Here is a 22,061-nt window from a genome sequence, read left to right as displayed (position 1 = left end):
GCTCTATTTTCTCTAACATCCAAGTATACGAATGGTACTATCCCTCTTGCGCTTGCGCAGTAAGTGAAAGCTTTGTTGACGTTTTTCTCTTATCAACATTTTATCAAAATGAAAACGTAGATTGCTAGATTGTAGAGTAATGCATCGAGCCTCATTTGTAATTTTACGCTTACAATTTCCGGTTGAGAGAAAAGATCCAACAAAAATAACTATCGACCCTGCTTAATTAATTATTTTGTCAATGAATTTATACAATTTCTACCTTATCGACAGCAAATTTTCACACGAACAGCACTTTTAATTATTTTGAATGACGCGGCTTGCACTTGACAAGTAATATAAAAGACAAAGGTACCAAATAATCATACTACTAAACTGTTCATAAATTTGTAAACTATAATTAAATGATAGAAATTGAAATAATTTTTTATAGGCTCATATTTCAGAATGTAGATAGATTGATATATTTATTTGATCCTAGAACCGCAGCTCCCTGAAGACTATCAAGAAATATGAAACTTACAAAATATAGACATGTGTATGTTTTACAGTTTTAACAAATAGAGTAATTAATTATTTATTAACATTCAAAAAATGATCAAAACAAGCAATCTTAAATTCTATAAAAGTTTGTATTGTCGATAGTTTTGGCGGTAAAGAATTCCATACATGCATACCATGAATTGAAAATGAGTTTTCATATATTGTTGATCTACATTTTGGTATTCCTAAGTAATCTTGCCTAATATCTCCCCTGCATCACAAAACAGACAGAAACTAATTTTGATCTAAAATAGTCAATTAAGGTTTAAATGTATTTCTTTGTAAAATAGGCATACCCAAGTCAAAAAACAAATTCTAGTTTAGTCTTCAAAAGCCTTAATTCCTTTGATGTTTTATTTGCCGTCCAGAAAGTAACTCTACTTTAGTACTCAAAATCTTCAATGAGAACTATGAGGTCTAAATGCGAATAATTTATCGATTTTAAATTATAACTAAGACCGCGAAATCCTCAACGAATGAAAAGTTATAGTTCGAACTTTTAAAAATTTCATATGGAAAAAGGGAGGGAAGAGAATACGTCAAATAAGACTTTTGAGGTTCAAATGTGGATAAAATTATTCCTATATGTTTTGAGTATTTTGAGGCTCTAATCCAGATTATGTTATTCTAGTTTAGTCCTCAAAGTGGTAAAATTTTTCGTAACGACTACTTTGAGGACTTAACTAGGATGACTTTCTATAATTTTGTCGATCTGAAAATTCTAAATTTATCCTCACAAACCTCATTGAGAAATTTGAGACTTAAATCCAAATTTATTTTTTGACTCAGGGCAAGCAACAAAAAATCTCGTTTTTAACTTTAACCAACCTAATCTTTTATAATACGCACTAACATGTTTAAACTTAGCAATTTTATAAATTAATCTAACGTATTGAAGTTAGTACAAAAAAAATTGAACTAATTAATTTTGAATTTCGGATTAAATCGTGTTTGCGTACACACGAGCAGACTTGTGCTTATTTATAATAAAATACTTTAGACGAAAAAAAAATTTATTTAAACGAAACGTTATTATTTTTTTTTTTTTTTTTTTTTGTTAATATTTATATTTATTATTTATTTCTTGTCTCAGGTAAAATTATTTTCATCGTGTAGTTTAGAGTCATTTCCCACTGGGATCGTTAGAATGACACGTAGATCGCGTAGATGAAAAGTGTGCCGGACTTTATATTCTCCCGTCTCTCATTCTCGATGTCAATTTCCCGAGGGTAAAGCGTATGCACGAAATGAATATACATATATATTTATATACATATTTGTAGATAAATTTATAAGTAATGCATATAAGACCAGTAGCACGTAACAGAAAGTGGTTAATCGTAAATCTTTTAGGTGAAAATCAATAAACATAAAAGCATGTGCATTACTTTTATTATTTTATTTTATTTAGTTATTGCATTTTCCTTCAGTAACTTTCTTGCACCCTGCAGTAGTCTTACTCAGTAAAACAAGTACAACAACTTGCCGTGAGCACAACACTCGTCTACAATCCACCGGAAGCGTTGCTTTTAAACTTAAAGTCCTCGAAGCTTCCTGACTCGTTTTCTCTGTTCTCCGAACAACTCTTACTTTTACATTAGTTTAACTACCTATAAATACAACTGCATATATATATATATATATTTTGTTAGTACCACCAAATGCGTTAAAAGATAATCAGTTATAAAGATAACAAGTTAAATGTAAAAGATAAAGGATAAAGGCTGTTTTAAAGCCATGTAAAGGTAATTTGGTGTTTTGTGGGCCGATACACCAGCAAAGTAAAAGGGTTATAGGGATGATAGGATGTATGGTAGTAAATGAAGAGGATAAAAGCGAATACTGTAGAAGGTAAAATAGGCGCGGAGAGTAGTTGAGAATAAGCTATTGTTTTCTGCGGGTCACCCGCCAGTATCGGGACTAATGAATTGCATTATTGGAAATCCGGCATATAAATAAGGTTATGCCATTAGCGATTGCCGACGACCGTAATTGCTGGTATTATGTTTTGACGTCACGCGCCGCTTTTCTCTCCAAGTTACATCCTTTTACTATACATATATATTTTTATCGGCGACTCCTATCTTTATTTCTCATCACTTATATTTTTTTTGTTATCAATTTTTTTTTTTACCGGATGATTGATGACTGGGAGAAAATTCGTTGCTATTTCTCAGCGCTTATCGTTTTAGTTACACACGGTTACATTATTTCTTATATTTTATTTGTTTTTTTTTTTTTATGAACGATCGTTAATGATTATTAAATGATTGAATCGTTAAATCCGTGATTAATTTATCAAGATTGAAATAAAAAATATATTTTTCTGATGAGATAAATTTTTTGTTGCATTCTTTCTTAAATAATTATTTATTTTAGCAAGATTAAAATTATTTAATTACTTGGCTATAAACGCTAAAAAAGATAATCTTAATATTCATGAATTTATGTTTATGTAGTGTATATTAATGAAGAATAAATTTAAAAAATAAACATAAGCTCATTAGAGTACACTGAGTTAAGTAGATTAGACGTTTAAAATTTGAATAGTGGCAACTTGCTATTTTTATTTCACTTGACAGTTTTTATTTTTTTTTTTTTATCCTTCTCTTACTTAATTTTTTTTTTATTTCTATTCATTATTCATAAACAAGTAAACAGTGATAGTGTTAGAGAGTAAAAGAGGTCCGCAAAAGTGAATAAAAAGATTGACTCGAACCGGCGTTGCCTGAGGGGAAATTAATTGGCCTACGAGAAAATTGCAGATGAGAAAGAGCTATAAGTAGTTGGCGTTCATCCCCAAGCATAGCAGGGGAGGACAGGGTTATAGTGGAAAAGGCGCAGTAAAAGCAGTAGATGGTGAAGAAAAAAGAGTAAGAGGTCGAGGAGCCGGAGTTTGAGCTGATGCTGGAGGAGAGGAAGTAAAGAAGATAGCCTAGGATTTAGTCTTCATTTTTCCTTTCATTGACAAACTCATCTCGAGTGCTTGGTCGAGACACTCCGCTCGACCTTAATTAAGACGTCAAGAGAATTTTAACCTCCCGTTTCTACCCGTCTATCCGATCAGTTAAATGAATCTCGAAGCAAACATCTAGTTTTTACCTTCCCTCTTTTTTTATTTCTTTATCATTTTATTCATCCTTATCCTCTTACATTTGCACGCTGATAACTTTATAATTCATCTTTACACTCATGCAATTATTTTTAAAACACTCAGACCTTATAAGAGTTAACCGTTGATAAAAATCAATAAACTTTTATTTTAAAATATAATTTAATCTCATCCCAGTGATTAACAAGATCCAAGAATCTCTTGTAACTTCCGGTTGCAAGTAGCAATGTCCGTTGACAGATTTTAAATAAACCAAACAAAAGATATAAATAGTACGAACGCACATATATATATATATATATATATATATATATATATATATGTATATATATATATATGTATATAAATATAAATATAAAAGCTTGGGTTTACTGTAACGTACTTGTACTACAGCGGCGTGTCCTCGGTAGTCGACGCGGGAATCTTGACGATTTCTTTCTCATCATCATCATCCACCACAAACAACATCTTTTACCCGTCAATCGTTCACCGCGTGTACCAACCATCCTGATAATTAAGACGTCCCGCTGCGCCTTCCGTTGCAAGTGGCGTTTCATTATTAATCGTCCAAGACTCCCGATGAAATTGCCGTGGAATCGCCGTACTATAGATACAAACATTTATTTATTTATTTATTTATATAAATATATATATACTGTACTTGTAAACTCAAAGCTTTTTTCCGATTTTATTTATTACTATGCACTTTGATATATACCATCTAACCAACCAACTTTTAAATAACTACTAAGTAAGGTACTGAGATAAATCACAGTGGGTTTAACGGCGCAAACCCCAGATAATGTACTCATTGAATTTTATTATTAATATAATATGGTATAAATATAATAGTAAACCAACTTGTAAAGTTAATAAAATTAATACTTAAAATTATATTCCACTTTAATTAAATAACCCGGTGCGGAATCTTGATCAGTTAACATTTCAATTCTCGTCTGCATTCCTGACTTGCCTTGTCTCCTTATTTATATTATATTCATGCACCATTTCATGGATATATTTATACAAGATCCGGAGAAATCACCGAGTATAACCGAGCTTATGATCCCCTTTGTTCTCGATCTTGACCTTTTCCAGAGTTCGATCATCGGTTGAGATTTGCTTGGATAGTAAGACCATAGGAGACCTCTTATACCACTATTTATTTTTCTTCTCTTTTCTCTTATTCCTCTTATTCCTCTTATCTCAACTCTCTTACCGTACTTTACCAACAATCATGCATGTATGAGAACACACCACATACCACAAACTACATCACATTCCGTAGCACACCCCGGCGACCCACATCTCCACTTATTTGATATTTCCTCATCACCATCATCAGCTACCCTAAAACCGCAAATTCAATCTTTTCTAACAGTCACGTCAGCATTTAAAATTCACAACAAATATAATCATGCACAGATTTATACATTATTATTATTTTTATTACAAGTAACATAAAGAATACATATAGTATAGTTCAAATAATAAAAGAACTTTGATCTTGACGTGAGGCCGCCAGTTATTATGACCTCTCCTCACGCGATATTCAATTATTATTATTATTATTGTCATTGTCTACATTTTTTATTACCACTCTTTTTATCATTCATATATATTATATATATTCACACATGCATACATATAAATATTAGTAATAAATATACAGTTATATAGATTAGTCTTAATCCCACCCGCGTGGTTGATTCAATTCGTCGTCCATTAATTAAATAATATTTTTATATCAATCTCTCCACAATATATATACTAAATACCAAATGGCAGTGTTAAGTAGATATATATATATATATAGAATGCCAGACATTTTAAAATGAGAAAAAAATTTTTATTACGATAAATGACAATTACCACCACAACGGATTTATATATTCTACAACTCATTATATTATTATCTCATTTCCTGGATGAGTCACTACAGTTGGATAGGCCACAAAATATCGTGTTCGCTGCTCAATACATCCATATATACACATACATTTATATATTTATGTATTTATATGTGGATGAATATTTCTACGTATGCATATAAATTCAATATGTGTATATTATTATCTATATAAAATATACTAGATATTCAGGTTATATGAATCCATATCCATACAAATACATACACACATCCCTACAACTTTTAGTTGGTGTATTCTCGTCCGGGCAAATTATTGCAAATCGATTTACTGTCTGCTCTCTTTCTCTCTTTCTCTTTCCCTCTATCTTCCTATCGCTCTCTTTATCTCTGCGCCCCTAGGAATTACATCGACGATAGAATTCTACGTTCGCAGTTTCTATTGTTCAAATTCAGGGGAATTAGAGGGGTATATAGACCATAATACATATATATAATACACACACATTACATGTACACACAGACTTTGAAGATGAAACATTCGTCTCCACTAATGGCTGGTGTGTCTCTCCACCCTCTAGTTGGCTTCACAGAAACTTTGGAATTTTCTACTTCCACCTTCTATACCAAGTGATGTAACATACAGGGTGTGGAATTGAAGATAGATGGGTATTCAGTAGTACAACTATACGTAGTTTAGTCCTTAAGGAGTGAAAGAAGAAAAATGCTAGAACCCAGGGGTGCGTGAATGCGGTCACAGACAACACGACACCACCATCGCAATGCCGTCGTCCCCGTCGTTAGTCCCTTTGGACTTGTGCAACTGTACTGCTCCTGTTGTTATTACACTCAACACGTAAAACTCACATTTGCTTTCTCACTCATGAGTTCTCTTACTGTCAACTCACCCTGTAATTCTTCACTCTCTGAGGTACAACAGAGAGAAACAACAAATCTACCAATCAGCCGAATCGATTTACTTTTTTTCCCGGGGCGTTTTGTTTCCTCAGCGCGAAAGCAATTCTTTAAATATCCATAAATATATATATATATATATATATATATATATATATAAATATCTATAGCATATTGCTTGTGCTGAAATAGGGTTACGAAATACTGGAGTCTTTGTTTCATCGAGTCAATAAATACCGTTATGATTGAGCAACTACATTTATATATATGTATATAAATGTATCTATAAAGATTTTTTAACATTTTTTTTAAAACGACTATCAAACAAATGCGTCTAGTAAATGCCGTTGAACTGTTGCCCATAAGTCCTGCGGCTCAGTTAAATTTTAACAAATCACTGATTGTAAATGGATAAAATTCAAACAATATTTTTTTTTATCATTCTTTTTTTATTATTTATTATTGCTTAGTGTATGGCTGGGTCGATAGTCCTTCTTTAAAACCTGTTGCATTGTTATTTTACATGTATATATATATACATGATACAAATATTGAACTGCTATAGATAACTTTATAATGTATAAAGTTTTACTGTTGTTACTGCAATAGACATAATAATAACAGTAATGACTTAGTATTATTTATAAAGCGAAAGGAATTATATTTGTTAGTATAAGAATAGCATAAAAGTTTACTAACAATAATAATGATTAAGTACAAAAATATATGTAATTATAAAATTGAAATAAACTGTTTTATTTATTTTGTTTGCAGGTTGTAGTAGAGAGTGCATTGGTTGCGCAAGAATATGGAGATTTGGAGATCGATACAAATTCAACGGTAAATGCTGACCTGCTGTTTGATTCTCAACAACCTCCGATGCATCTCTATGTACTGACCGAAAAGAAAATATCTAAAGTCAAAGTACAAGAGTGTTCGGTTTATAAAACATGTTGGGACTGTTTGGGCGCAAAGGATCCGTATTGCGGATGGTGTTCATTGGAGAACAAATGTAATTTACGAAGTGACTGTCAGGATGCTGCCAAAGATCCGCTTTACTGGATTTCGTACAAAAGTGGCAAATGCACGACAATAACATCTGTTACACCAGAATTATTACAAAAAACAACTGCGAGAACTCTTGAGCTGAGTATTGATAACTTACCAACGCTCAGTGGTGAATTTTTATGCGCATTTTCAGTCCTTGATAAAACTCTTATTACTAATGCTACGAGAAAACAATTTGGTGTTAACTGTACAACACCTAGAACAGATTTATTGCCCTCGATACCCATTGGACATCATCATTTCACGGCCAAGTTGTCGGTCAGAATGACCAATGGACCGGATCTTGTAACGACTGATTTCACATTTTTTGATTGTAATACTTATGCATCCTGTACGGAGTGCGTTTCCTCAAGTTTTCCCTGTGATTGGTGTGTTGATGGTCACAGATGTACACATGACACTGCCGCTAACTGCCGTAATGATATTCTTGTAACTGGTGTTAGTGTAAGTATTATATATCATATAATTATTTTATTTTCCACACCTCAAGCATGAAAGCGCTATTATTTTCGACTCATTCAGTCATATTACACATCTCTACACTCTTTGGATTAGACAAAAATGGGTTAAATGATATATTAATGCAAAGACAATTTATTAAAGAATAATTTCAACCCAATATTAAGCCGATTGATTATTCCATTAATTAAATACGAATTATTTAAATCCCAGAGACACGAGTCAATTGGCGTATATGAAACTTCGTAAACACGATAACTCCCGATAGACACAATTAATCGGCATTTTTTTTTTTTTATCTTTGTATTTTTTATCACAAGAACCCTAAGAAAATCCCTCTAAATCATTTTAGCTTAATTGTAATTAATTAAAGACGTAAAACTGATTATTCACGGAAAGTTTAGCTGTCATTTTTATTTTTTACTGTTATTATTTTATTTCCTTTTTTTTTCTTCATTTCAATTTAATTGAAGAAATAAAAAAATCAAATTAATAATTTAAAAAATGAATAAAAATTCATAATAACAAAGAAATAATTTAATAATATAAAAAAAAATTAAAATTGAAAATAAAATAAGCGATGGAGGTATGCACTTTTGAATTTTCCAACATTTTTGTTTATAATACAAATTTTACGCATTTTAATCATTAGAGAAAAAGTTTTTTCTGTTTGATAATTACTCATACGCCGAACAATGGAAAAATTATTTTATTATAAACTTTTTTATGATCCAACTGCAGGTATAAATAGTTTTAAAAAATAATAACCAAAATTAAAAATTACATGTCTAAAAATAAGAGAAACTACAAAATAATTTCATTAGGTAAATGAGAGTGGTTTTTTAATGAATATTTTGAAATTAGTTAAAGATATAAATATCCTTCTTTGTAGTCAACATTGAATTTAATTTAAATAAAAACCAAAAATTTAATAATTAAAATATGACTAAAATTATTATATTTAATAAATTATTTAACTCCAGATAAATTTTAGCGGCAATAAACACTTTCTTAATAATGTCCATATTATCTTAAAAAATTATCAAATTATTTTTCTTTTGATTTTTAAAATAAATACTTTTTTTAAATTTCCTTGAATATAAAAAAAAAATAAAAAATTTTTTCTTTATTCGACAATCGATGTGATTGATGTGAATAGTCGCGTGTATTCTAAAATAAATTAAAATAATTGTTTCGTTGTATATAAATTTCATCAATATATATTTATAAGTATATTGTTATTTCAACCTTGGTTAAAGTATGCAATAGAATAGTTAATTACTTAAATCATTGAATATAAATCGCGTGACTAAAATTATAAATGCATATGCGACAGGTATACGCCCTTAGAATACTTCGTGCAATATATAAATGCGTATATTCTCTTTACTTTATTTATTTATTCATTCATTAAACTTTTTCCATAAAACAAATTACATTCATAAATATATTATGCCAATATCCATAATGGAAATTATTTTTTTTTATACATAATTATGTTTTTAAAGTCCCAGAATTTTTATTTTTTTCCCAAAAAGTTAATTTCTATTCACTTCATATTTACTCAATTTTTTTTTATTCCAATAACAAATATGTATTCAAAAGTTTTTCACATATTTATATAAATATATATGTGTATAAAAAAAAATCATAATTAAAGTCAATTAATGAAAATATTTATTTTCAATTTCTAATTAAAAAATAAATACAATTCTTTGATTTGATTGGCAGAAAAATATTTATAATGAAATTAAAAAAAAAATATGTACAATATGAATTCAATTTGTAGTGATCAGAATTTTATTTAATTATCTTTAGTAACGAAATGTCTAAATTTCAATTAAAATTAAAATAAAACAAAATAAAAGAAAATTTTAATAGCATAAATTTTTTTTTTTTAATTTACATTTAACAAATAAATTTAAATACTAACTCGATCATTTTGTATACATTTGTGTCGGAAGTATCACGTGTTAATTAAGTGCATTGGTTATTAAAATGCATCACGTAATTTCAGTAATAATCCCCCGAACTATATTATACTGAGTACAAACACACATATCACTCTTGTTTCTACATATTCATAAAAAATTAATATTCACAATATTCTATTACTCGAAAATAATAAAACTTTTTTTAATAAAATATTGAATTATAATTCTTTAACTAAAGCCTCGTTTGATATTCAATTTTGTAGATAATTAATTCCATATTTAATTTTATTGAAAATAGAAAAAAATTTACCTCGGGCTTTATTAAAAAATTTACATGACATATATTTAATTTAACATCAAATATGACAGATTCTCGATAATATGAAATTGTAATTTTTTAAAAATTTAAATATAGATTTATATTGTAGTTAATAATTTAATGAATTTAAATAACACAATTCAATTTTTTCTTTAATTAAATATAAAAATATACTTTTTCTGACATTTATTCAATATATTATATTTTTATAATCCTGTTGATATAAAATAAAAAATACGTGAAATTTTTTATTCACTATTTCATTGTTATTTGAAAAAACAGAGGTTTAAAGTGATCAGTAAATTTAATTTAAAATAATTTATTTGTACGTATAATTAAATGACTAATAAAAAATATTTAAAATTACAGAGAGTAGGACCCAGTTACAGAAGTGGTCCAGCATTTTGTCCTACAATAAATGCGACTGGTTCTCAGGAGATATTAGTGCCTTCTGGAGTTAAAAAAGCGATATCTGTTCAAGTTCATATCATCGGAGTAAGTATTTATTCTACTAAAGTTTTGAATTAATATACTTTTGAATATTAGGTTACAGTAATTCCTACTTGCAGTTATTTACGTTTTAAAATTTTAAAAAACTTGTTTTTAATTCAAATTCTTTTACCAAAAAGTAAATTACCGTCTCCAACCTCCAACGTTTTAAAAAACTAAAAACAATAAAATTTTTATAATATTTATAATAAAATTTCGATGGACAACTTTTCCCAAATTTTAATTAAAATAATTCAAATTTTAAATTAGTCTTTACAAAATTAAATTATTCATGTGATTAGTAATAAAATGAATAATTTAAATAATCTGTATTAAAATTATTTTCTTAGTTAAGGGTATTCTCAGACAGTGCCCTCCACTTTTTAAAAATATTTAATGATCTAAAACTGTCATAACAGTATTGAAATTTTATTAATTAATTTCAAACAAATTACAGCATTAATTGAAAAAAGAACAACGCAATTACAATTTTCTCGGGATATAGATTTTTAAAAAAATTACTCACAGTTGTTATCTATTAGGATAAAAAATTTGACATTCCAAATTACAATGTTGACATGAAGATTTTACTGAAATTCATTTAACAAATTTTGTTTTACTCCTAATTGATATCAACTGTAAATGATTTTTTTTAAATCTATGTCTCGGTGAAATTATAACTGCATAGCAGTTTTTTTATTTAATTATCAACTTTTTAATACGGTCATTACAATTGAAAGTCATTGAATATTTTTAAAATGTAGGGAGAGGGCACTGTCTGAGGATGCCCTGAAATATATAATGGGGCTGAAAATTGGTTACTTTACATTGAAAGAAAAAAAAACTTTTAGAATTAAAAATTCTTAATCTAATTTATTTTTGATAAAAAAATTGGAAGATAGCATTGAAATCATTTTTTTACTCGAAAACATCCTAGTTTATTTCAAGATATCTTTATCTTCTTTCTTTTGTATTAATGTAAATAAATTTCGATTTTCTCCTGACAAAAATGATTCTTCGCATTAAATATGAATTTAATACTCAAGAAAATATTGTTTTTCCACAAGTTATTTTTTTGTACTCAATCACAGCCTAAAAATGTTCGTGAAATTTCATTTTAATAAAAAAAAAAAAATTTTTATAATTCTTGCGGTTACAATACGTAATTAAAGTAACGATTATTAGTTTTCAAATATTTGCTAGATTTAAATTACGATTTTCGCCGACGTTTTGCAAACGTTTCATATTTGTGAAAGCATTAGAAATACTAAACTTATATTTGTTTATAAAATACTAATTAATTTCAGTATAAATTTAATTATCTTAACTTAGCATTTGAACTCTGTACACAATTATATTCAATATCGCAGTGTATTACTCGGTTTATACAGATTATTAACTATTGTATAGGTATTTTATGATTAAATTCCATAGCTTAGATAATTAGTCTCTCTATATTGGAAACAAATATATCTATAATTTACATTAGAGCAGATTAAAAAACTGTAATAATTATAAAATGTAATCAGAACTTAAAATCTAAAAAAATTTTAATATTTATTGTTAACAATTAAATTTTTTTTACAGCAATTTATCATACAAACAAGATTCGTATGTCAATTCAACATAGAAGGCCGCGTGACAAGTGTTAATGCAAAATTAAGAGCCGACACAATATTCTGTGATGAAATGGAATTTTCGTACAGTTCAAAACCACCCAACATAACAGTACCCTTTGCCGTAATATGGGGCGGATCTAAACCCCTCGACAATCCAGACAATATTCACGTAGTTATTTATAGATGTCGTGACATGGCGGACAATTGTGGTATGTGTTTAGCAATTCCACCTAAATACGGTTGTGGATGGTGTCAGAGTTCAGATCGCTGTGAAGTTAAAGAACAGTGCGATCGTGGTGCTGGAATATGGTTGGACAGAAATATGACATGCCCGAACCCCGAAATCCACTCATTCGAACCAATGATGGGACCATGGGAAGGCAATACCAATATAACAATACGTGGCATTAATCTAGGTAAAACATTCAATGATATTTATGCCGGGGTGAGCGTCGCCGGAATGCCATGTCAGCCGTACGAGAGTCTTTACATTCGCACAAAACAAATAACCTGCCGAGTAGATGGACCCGGTTCAAAGGAACCAAAACAGGGTCCAGTTATTGTTAAAATAGAAAACTTCCGTGGTCAGTCACGTCATAATTATCAATTTGTCAATCCTGTGATAACGAACATATTCCCAAAATATGGACCCAAAAGTGGCGGGACAATTATAAAAATAACAGGACGTTATATGAATGCAGGAAGTGAAATAAAAGTTATGATTGACGAGTTACCTTGTTTTGTAATAAGTACTGATTCTAATGAGACACTTTGTATGACAAGTGCCAGCGACATTAACCGTAACGGCACGCTATTAATAACATTTGACGGACGTAATCGTACGTACAATGGTTTCTTCGAGTACGTTGATGACCCGACAATAAAGGGCGTCGGAAGTGGCGTTGCAGGACAAATGAAAATTCCAAAGGGTATTCCAGCGGGCGGTATAAAGATGTCTGTTACCGGTAAAAATCTTGGTTACATACAAAATCCTCAAATGTATGTTTACTACGATGATAAAATGTTTGTGTCACATTGTGATGTATTGAGTCAAACAAGCATGGAATGTTGTTCTCCGACAATAGAAGTCCCGGAGCACGTGGTACTTGATGCCGAAAAGCCAATGATGCTGGAATACGGTTTCCGTATGGATAATGTCACCGGTGTACAAAATTTATCACGCGCTTTACAAAATAGTTTTTTACTGTACCCAAATCCAATTTACGATAAATTTGATGAAGAAGTTAAATACTACAAGAGTGATTATTTGACAATTAATGGACAACATCTTGATCGTGCTTGTCAGGAATCTGATGTTATTGTACAGATTGGAAGTACGTATTGTAACGTAACATCATTGTCAAGACAACAATTAACATGCAAACCCCCAATTTCCCAACCACCAGCATTAAATGCCGAAGGTTTGCCTGATAAACAAGAATTACCGGAGGTTATTGTTATTGTTGGCAATACATTGAGATTTAAAATCGGCAAACTGAGTTACGCATTACCGGCTGGATTAAATGGACCGCTATCTAAACCTGCTCTCATTGGTGTTATTGCTGCTATCGTGATACTTATTATTATATTTATTGCATTTTTGATAGCATACAGACGCAAATCTACGGAAAGTAATCGTGTATTGAAAAATATGCAGGAACAAATGGACATACTTGAATTACGTGTAGCAGCTGAGTGCAAGGAAGCATTTGCTGAATTACAAACTGAAATGACTGATTTGACGGGTGATATTACCAGTGGGGGTATTCCATTCTTGGACTACCGAACTTATACTATGAAAATATTGTTTCCGAATGTTGAAAATCATGTAGTGCTCCAGTGGGACAGACCAGAGTTGTCACGTAAAGAAAAAGGATTGAGACTTTTCGGACAGCTTATTATGAATAAAACATTTTTACTGTTATTTGTTCGTACGCTAGAGAGCAATCGTTATTTCTCGATGCGCGATCGTGTTAATGTTGCTAGTCTTATTATGGTAACATTGCAAAGTAAAATGGAATATTGTACAGACATCTTGAAGACTTTGCTGGCTGAACTCATCGAAAAGTGCATGGAAGGAAAGAGCCACCCTAAATTATTGCTCAGACGGTAAGATTTTTACATATTTATGATACATTTTTTATTCAAGGGGTTAGAACTGAAGAGTATAAGTGACAAAAAAAATTTTTAACTGAAAGTGGTTTTGAGATCACAAAATTTTACTTCTTCAGAAAAAAACAAACATTACACTGAGAGAAAAAACAGGTTTTCCGAACTATGAAAAACATAGTTCAATGAAGCCTCCACTATTACCCTCAGTTCAGATAACTAATATATAGTTGTAAAATGTACGATGATATCATAGTTGTTTTAACTGTGTTATAGTTCGGTGAACATAGACAACAGTTACTAAGTAAAAAATGCTATTCTTATTACAAAAAAATAATCAAGAAAAATCCTGAACTATATTTATCAACGACTTAAATGATGCTAAATTAATGAAATTATAATCGTACAATTGCTGAAACATTTGTGATTCTGCTCAAGTATAAGTTCTGAGAAATATTATTAAATAGTTACCACAACCAAATAAATGCTTAGTTAAAACTACTACTTTCAAATAGTTTCGGGCACTATGATATAGTTCAAGAAAATAAAAATATTAGTTAAGATAACTATTTTTTCATTTCCATCCCTTTCCAGTTACCAGCACTTTTCTCTCAGTGTAGAAAAAAAAATTTTATTACGTATACCCTTTCAGTTCTAACTTCTTCAATAACTCTATTTACAATTTACTTTTTCCATACACTGTAAAAAAAACCGGGGTAAGTCCAGGCGGTGTAAGTGTTAACATTTTCGGTGTTAAATTTCTACACCGAAAGCGGTGTTAAAATAACTGTGAATGTTTTTACTTACTCAATCACTACAGATATACAGTATTTTTATTAGTTAATTAAATTAATGGTAATTAAAATGGCGGGTGTAAAATTGTGTAATTTTGAAATAAATTACATATAACATAAATAATTATTTAAATAAATACATAGTAAAATTGAAATTTCCTCCAGATAGTATTGATTAAATTATTTTATATGTAATATATTTTTTTTCTAATTTCTATACGTGGAATTTTTTTTTCTACCCAGATTTAACACCGGTATTTCAACACCGCCTTGGTGTTATTTCATTTTAACACCGCTCTTTTCACAGTATATTTCGACTACTTAATTTTTTTTATTGGATTTAAGATTAAATTGCAATGAGAATTATTTAAAAAAAAAAAAACGAGTAGAGATAAGAATCATTGAGGTTTTACTCTCGATAAGTATAAATCTGATTCAATTCGATAATTTGTTTAAACTACTGGCCATTCGCTAGTTACAAACTCATGAATTGGATTTAACTCTAGCGGTAATTCGGTCTTTTGGGTTAATTTGTTTCAATAAATCTATTTCAACTGCTATTAAAGTCTATTTCAACAAGTATTTTTTACAATTAATCTAAAAATCTGATAAAGTTAAATAAGAGTTCATAGTTTCAGTTCATTTTTATTGGTAATACTCATTTAAAAATCAACTTTATTTAATCTTTAGCTATCTCTTATTATTATAATTATACTTCTTTTTTTCTATGATAAATTTTATAATAAATATATTTATTTTTTAAGTCAAATAAAAAAAATTTCTGAATCCTCTAAATGTTGCATTATGGACACACCGAAAAAAATTAAGTGTTAATTAATTATATTGCTTTATTTCGAAACATTTCTAACAACTCCATCAAAAATCATTCTTATTATTAAATTGTCAAAAATTTTTTTTCCTTTTCTCTATAAATTTGAATATATAATTTTATTTAAATACAAGCGTTTAAAGTATACACTATTTTTTACCTAACCATTAACTTCTAACTTTCATTTTTTCACCTGCAATTAATTAAATATAATAACAGCAATTACATACTTTTCTCTCAATTAATATTTAATAACAATTAATTAATTATAATAAATGTTTAAAATTTTTTTTGTTAGAAATTTCTCTGCATTATTTATATTATTCAACATCTAAAAGTTTTTCGTTACCAACTTTTTTTAAAAAACTCATAACAAAAAATCATTGTATAATTTTTAATTATGCATGAGCTCTTATAATTAAGATTGTGTAAAAAATATTATGAAAAATGGCTGAAAAATAGGATTGAAATATAAAAATCTTTACAGGAAAAAATCCTTTGTTTTATTATCATGCAACCGAAGTAATTTTAATTCCGTTTATTTTTTTTTTCTTTGTTGGCTTCATAAAAAATATTATCATAATAATTTACTGCTTTATAGTTGAATAATTACTTGTTCATAACAAGAAAATAAATTATAAACAACGACATTTAAATAGCAAACCAAATAATATATAAAACTACTTGTGCATTTAATTAAAAAAAAAATAAATAAATTTTTTAAACTCTATCTCGTTACGCTCGGTAACATTTAATTAACTTGGGAAAGTTAATAAATAATAAAGAAAATGTTTTATTTTAAAAATTTTTGTCCACAGAACGGAAAGTGTAGCTGAAAAAATGCTCTCCGCCTGGTTCACTTTTCTTCTGTATAAATTTATGCGCGAGTGCGCTGGCGAACCACTTTATATGCTGTTCCGTGCGATGAAGCAGCAGGTTGACAAGGGTCCTGTGGACGCTATCTCGTCTGAAGCACGATACTCACTCTCCGAGGAGAAACTTATAAGACAGTCAATTGACTTTAAAGCAATGGTAAGCGATATTACTCAAGCTATTCCATTATTCATCAAGTTAATTAATCAATTACTATATAAACTTTAATACTTTTTAATAATTTAATATACCGGTCATTATGTATCTATATTACCTTAACTATTAAACAAAGTATATAATTCTGCACTAAGTTAAATATCTTATGTTCATTATTTTACTTTTTTTTAGACTGTCTATGTAACGATAGCTCAAACAACAGTCTTCAGTGGTTTGGATCCAAGTACTGAGAATGTTCCAGTTAAAGTACTTGACTGCGACACCATTTCTCAAGTAAAAGAAAAAGCACTGGATACTATTTATCGTGCTACACCTTACAGCCAGCGCCCTAGAAAAGAAGATCTTGACCTAGGTTTGTTTTTAAAATATTTAAAAAAAAAATATTAGGTATCATTTATTTTTAGTCTGAACAATCGGTAATTTAACAAAAAATTAACGCTAGATTTTAAATTAATTACGGAATAAATTTACATAAATTTTATTTGCTTTAGACGATGTTAAAAAAAAAATTTCAATTAATTTTTTAATGTCAAAGAAATTATTTTCTTTGAACTTGAAATTTATTAATTTTCCCCTATCTCAATTAATATTTTTTAAAAAAACAACAAAAAATAGAGCTCTCAGATTTTTCGTTATTTAATTTCGATGTTTTTTTATTAATTCTAAAAAATAAAAATAAATTTCATTTAAAATTAATCAGCTAGGAATTAAATTTTTTTTAAATTGAAGGATAAATTATAATATTTTAAAGAATTAGCTTTTTTTTTTACTAAATGAAAAAATCAAAAAAAGTTTTTTACGGCGTGTTTTTAACTTTGCATGAATTTATTAATTAATAATTGATGGTTTGTAATTTAAATTAAAATAGAATGGAGAACAGGAGCATCAGGCAGATTAATTCTGTATGACGAAGACTCAACAACTAAGACAGAAGGAGAATGGAAGAAAAGAAATACATTAAATCATTACCGAGTACCGGATAGTGCATCACTGAGCTTAGTATCTAAGCAATCATCTATTTACAACCTCTCAATATTATCCGAGAAGACTGACAAATCACACAAATATGAAACATTAAATCTCACTAAATTCAGCTCCGCAAGTCCACCTTTGTCACGTGCGACATCACCATTAAACCACGACCACGACGGTGGTCTTAAAGTTTGGCATTTAGTTAAACATCACGACACAGATGCACAGAAGGAAGGTGAACGTGGTAATAAAATGGTATCGGAAATATATTTAACGAGGTTATTAGCAACAAAGGGTACTCTCCAAAAGTTTGTCGACGATTTGTTCGAGACTATATTTAGTACGGCACATCGTGGCTCTGCGCTGCCATTAGCTATTAAATATATGTTTGATTTTCTTGATGATCAAGCACTACATCACGGCATATCGGATCCAGAAGTTGTACACACGTGGAAAAGTAATTCATTGCCATTAAGATTTTGGGTTAATCTTATTAAAAACCCTAATTTTGTATTTGATATTCATAAATCCAATATTGTTGATTCATGTTTGTCTGTCGTCGCACAAACATTTATGGACAGTTGTTCAACGTCTGATCATAGATTAGGTAATTTTTTTTTTATTATCTATATTAATCTAATTTATTTAATTATTTTTCTCTCAAAGAGACCGTTACTTTTTTAAATTACTAAAAAAAAATTTTTTTTTAAATAATATCTGATGTAAGCATATTTATTAAGGGTGTGCGAATTGAATCGAATTGTAACTTTTCAAATTACTCGTCAATTTTAGATTTATCTAAAAGTTTTTGAGTTATTTGTAACTTTTTAAATTACTTGATACAAATTAAGAAAATTCTGATCAGTTTTCAAATATTCAATTTTTATTTAATAGAGAGCACAGTTTTTAAAATAACCAAAATTAGAATTTTCGTAGTTTCGTGTCTAAGTTCTATTTACCTCTGACAAAAATTTGAATTATTAAAAAAACTTTCAATTTTGAGCTGTTCAAAAGAATATTTTTAAATAATTCGAAGTTCGAATCGAATAGTTTGATTCGATTCGATATGCGAATAATTCGTAAATTCGAACTATTCGCACACCCCTAATATTTATATTAAAATTTTTTTTTTTATCAATTATGAGTTAAAATATAGAATTTTTTTTTTAATTATAATATACTTTTCTAAAAAATTAATCAAGTTCAAATTTTTTTTTAAGAGAAAATTAAAAAAAAAAAATTACAGAATTAAAAATTTACAAAATATTTTCATATTTAAAAAGTATTTTTATTAATTATCTGAATTAAAATTTTAAATTTAAATTTAAATGACATTTTTATAACTCAAACGGAAGTATCTATTTAAATAAACAAGAAAAATACTCCGGAAGTAGTCAACAATAACTTTGATAAATATAAATAAAATTAATAATAACCGCAATAAATTACCATAAAAAATATGCAGATAAAGATAATTATAATATTAAAAATTTATCAGTCTCTTGAATAATAAACTTTAAAAAGAAATTTGTACTAAATAGTCTTCATGAAAGTCTATAAAACCGATAGTTGAAGCGTAATCTATAAAAGTAATTTAAATTGTAAAGTATTTAATCTCAATGGATTAAATTAACAATCAATCACCGAGTAAAAAAAAATAAAACCAAAATAATTGTTTTAATTACAGGTAAAGATTCACCGAGTTCAAAGCTGCTTTACGCAAAAGACATTCCATTGTACAAAGAGTGGGTAGAGCGTTATTACTCGGATATTAAAATAATGCCAGCTATATCCGATCAGGATATGAATGCAATGTTGGCTGAAGAGTCGAGGGTAAGTTTTATTTTTAAATAACGTCAACAATAAAATTAATAATAATAATGATATATTTACAGTCACACACGACGGAATTTAATACCAATTGCGCACTGTACGAGCTGTATACGTATGCGGGTAAATACAACGAGCAATTAATAGTGACCCTTGAAGAGGATGAATTTTCACAGAAGCAGAGGTTGGCGTATAAATTAGAACAGGTGCACAATATAATGGCTGCGGATGTTAATCCCTGATGCCCTGTGATTCCAACCAAGCATCCGACAAAGCCTCTTCGACATGAATGGCCGTGCTGAGTCGTTATGCCACTGGCTGGTTATTACTACTAATAATATTTAATATTTAATAATTATTATTATTAATACCGCTATTTAAAAATAATGCCACGTCAACTGGCCTAATTGGACACTGAAAAAAAAAGTTTTTAAATCATAACGCGATGTTAATTTATTTATTTATTTTTCTCGTATTAATGTTTTTTTTCTTTTGTTAACTTTTTAAAACCACAGACTTTAACTCGCGATTTATCATTTAAATTATTGAGACAACTCAACAAAATAATTATATAATTAGATAGGATATATGAATGAGTGTGCAAACAACGTTTATATATATATATAAAAAAAAAAAAATAAATAAATAAGTCTTCGGGTAGGCCGCTGGCTGGAATGTGCGACTTATCATCGCACTACCAGATTATTATGTATATAAAGTACCAAAATAATTATCGACAGCAATAGAATAATTTATTATTATTATTATTGTTTATTATTATTATATTATTTTGTTTGTTGTCTTTAAATTATTTAAATAACAATAGTAAACGCTCACTCCGGCGGCCCAGCGGACACGCAGTCTTAAGACGTCTGATAATTTAAAATAAATACGAAACAAAATAATAAATTAATTATTAATAATAATAATAATAACAATAATATATTGATAAAATAATGTGCGAATGAACAATGTTCAACGATATATTTGTAAATGTATAATTGATCGATCCGCGCCACGTGCCCAACAAGCGACTGACGACCTTAATAAATAATAAGTGTCGAATTTAAAACGAATAAACATTTCCATCCACTGCTAAATAAATAAATAGCCGAAGACCCCAGCTTTTATTATTATAATTATTATTTATTAAATATTAACAGCTAGGTCTTCGCGGATTCCGATTAATTTATAATAGTATTTAGCTAAAGTAATTTATACAAATAAATAAATATATATATATATAAATATAAATATTATATACAATGAATGTCATATGTATATGTGTATATATACTTAAATAATGACGGTATGACGTACATAAATACATACGTCTACCCTTCCGTAATATATTACGCGATATAAATATTATACATAATTATTATAAATTATAATAATTATATTATATATATATATACATCCATAAATATAAATATAAATTTAATTGTAATTGTAATTTATAAATAGACGCGCACACATTCGATGAAGAACGAAACGATGAAGTAATAAATAAATAAATAAATGAATAAAATAATAATAATGTCATTCAGTGACACAAGAACGTGTATTATTTGATAGGTATTAATTATGTGGACGATGGTCACGTGTGAGACCAACTTATAGTGTGACGGTTGTGACGAGTGTGCGTGCTTCCCATTTGACAATTTATAAACGTCCCCCAAAATGCCATATAATCGTAATATAATTTTTTTTTTATTTCATCAATAACTTTGTCATTGTCATTATTATTATTATTATTATTATTATTATTATTATTATTATTATTATTATTATTATTATTATTATTATTATTATTATTATTATTATTATTATTATTATTATTATTATTATTATAATGAAAATTTCAAATGACAGCGTAAAATTATCTCTAGACCACCTTTGTGCCACTCAATTTCTCATTAAAAAAAATGCTTAACGTCTCCGTCGTCATTAATTGTTGTCACTCTTTAATTATTGTAATATATATATATATATATATCTATATTTATTATTATTAATGATAACTGTTAAGTATTGTCTGATTGTAATACATTGATATTGATATTGAATTGATAATCATTAATTAAAAAAAAAAAAAATAATAAAGTAAGCGTAAAATAAAAAAAAAAATATATATATATATATATATATA

General features: G+C 28.4%; 1 protein-coding gene across 3 annotated transcripts in view; it reads left to right on the top strand.

Annotated features, from left to right (window-relative positions):
- The window catches only part of LOC103568572 (plexin-A4), a 179,065-nt gene extending 157,058 nt beyond the window's left edge, over positions 1 to 22,007 (top strand). For all 3 annotated transcript variants that reach the window (XM_053737446.1, XM_053737445.1, XM_053737447.1), the window contains 8 exons: positions 7,212 to 7,949; positions 10,587 to 10,712; positions 12,294 to 14,434; positions 16,876 to 17,089; positions 17,279 to 17,459; positions 17,976 to 18,686; positions 19,767 to 19,912; positions 19,975 to 22,007. In XM_053737446.1, the coding sequence (XP_053593421.1) occupies positions 7,212 to 7,949; positions 10,587 to 10,712; positions 12,294 to 14,434; positions 16,876 to 17,089; positions 17,279 to 17,459; positions 17,976 to 18,686; positions 19,767 to 19,912; positions 19,975 to 20,151 (4,434 nt within the window). In that variant the 3' untranslated portion in view covers positions 20,152 to 22,007. The remainder of the gene's footprint in view (positions 1 to 7,211; positions 7,950 to 10,586; positions 10,713 to 12,293; positions 14,435 to 16,875; positions 17,090 to 17,278; positions 17,460 to 17,975; positions 18,687 to 19,766; positions 19,913 to 19,974) is intronic.
- The last annotated feature ends 54 nt before the right edge of the window (positions 22,008 to 22,061 follow it).

This window comes from Microplitis demolitor, chromosome 3 (genome assembly GCF_026212275.2).
Source record: "Microplitis demolitor isolate Queensland-Clemson2020A chromosome 3, iyMicDemo2.1a, whole genome shotgun sequence".
Lineage (NCBI taxonomy): Eukaryota > Metazoa > Arthropoda > Insecta > Hymenoptera > Braconidae > Microplitis > Microplitis demolitor.
Note: the sequence above shows the minus strand (reverse complement) of the source record. Positions and strands in the feature narration are given on the sequence as shown.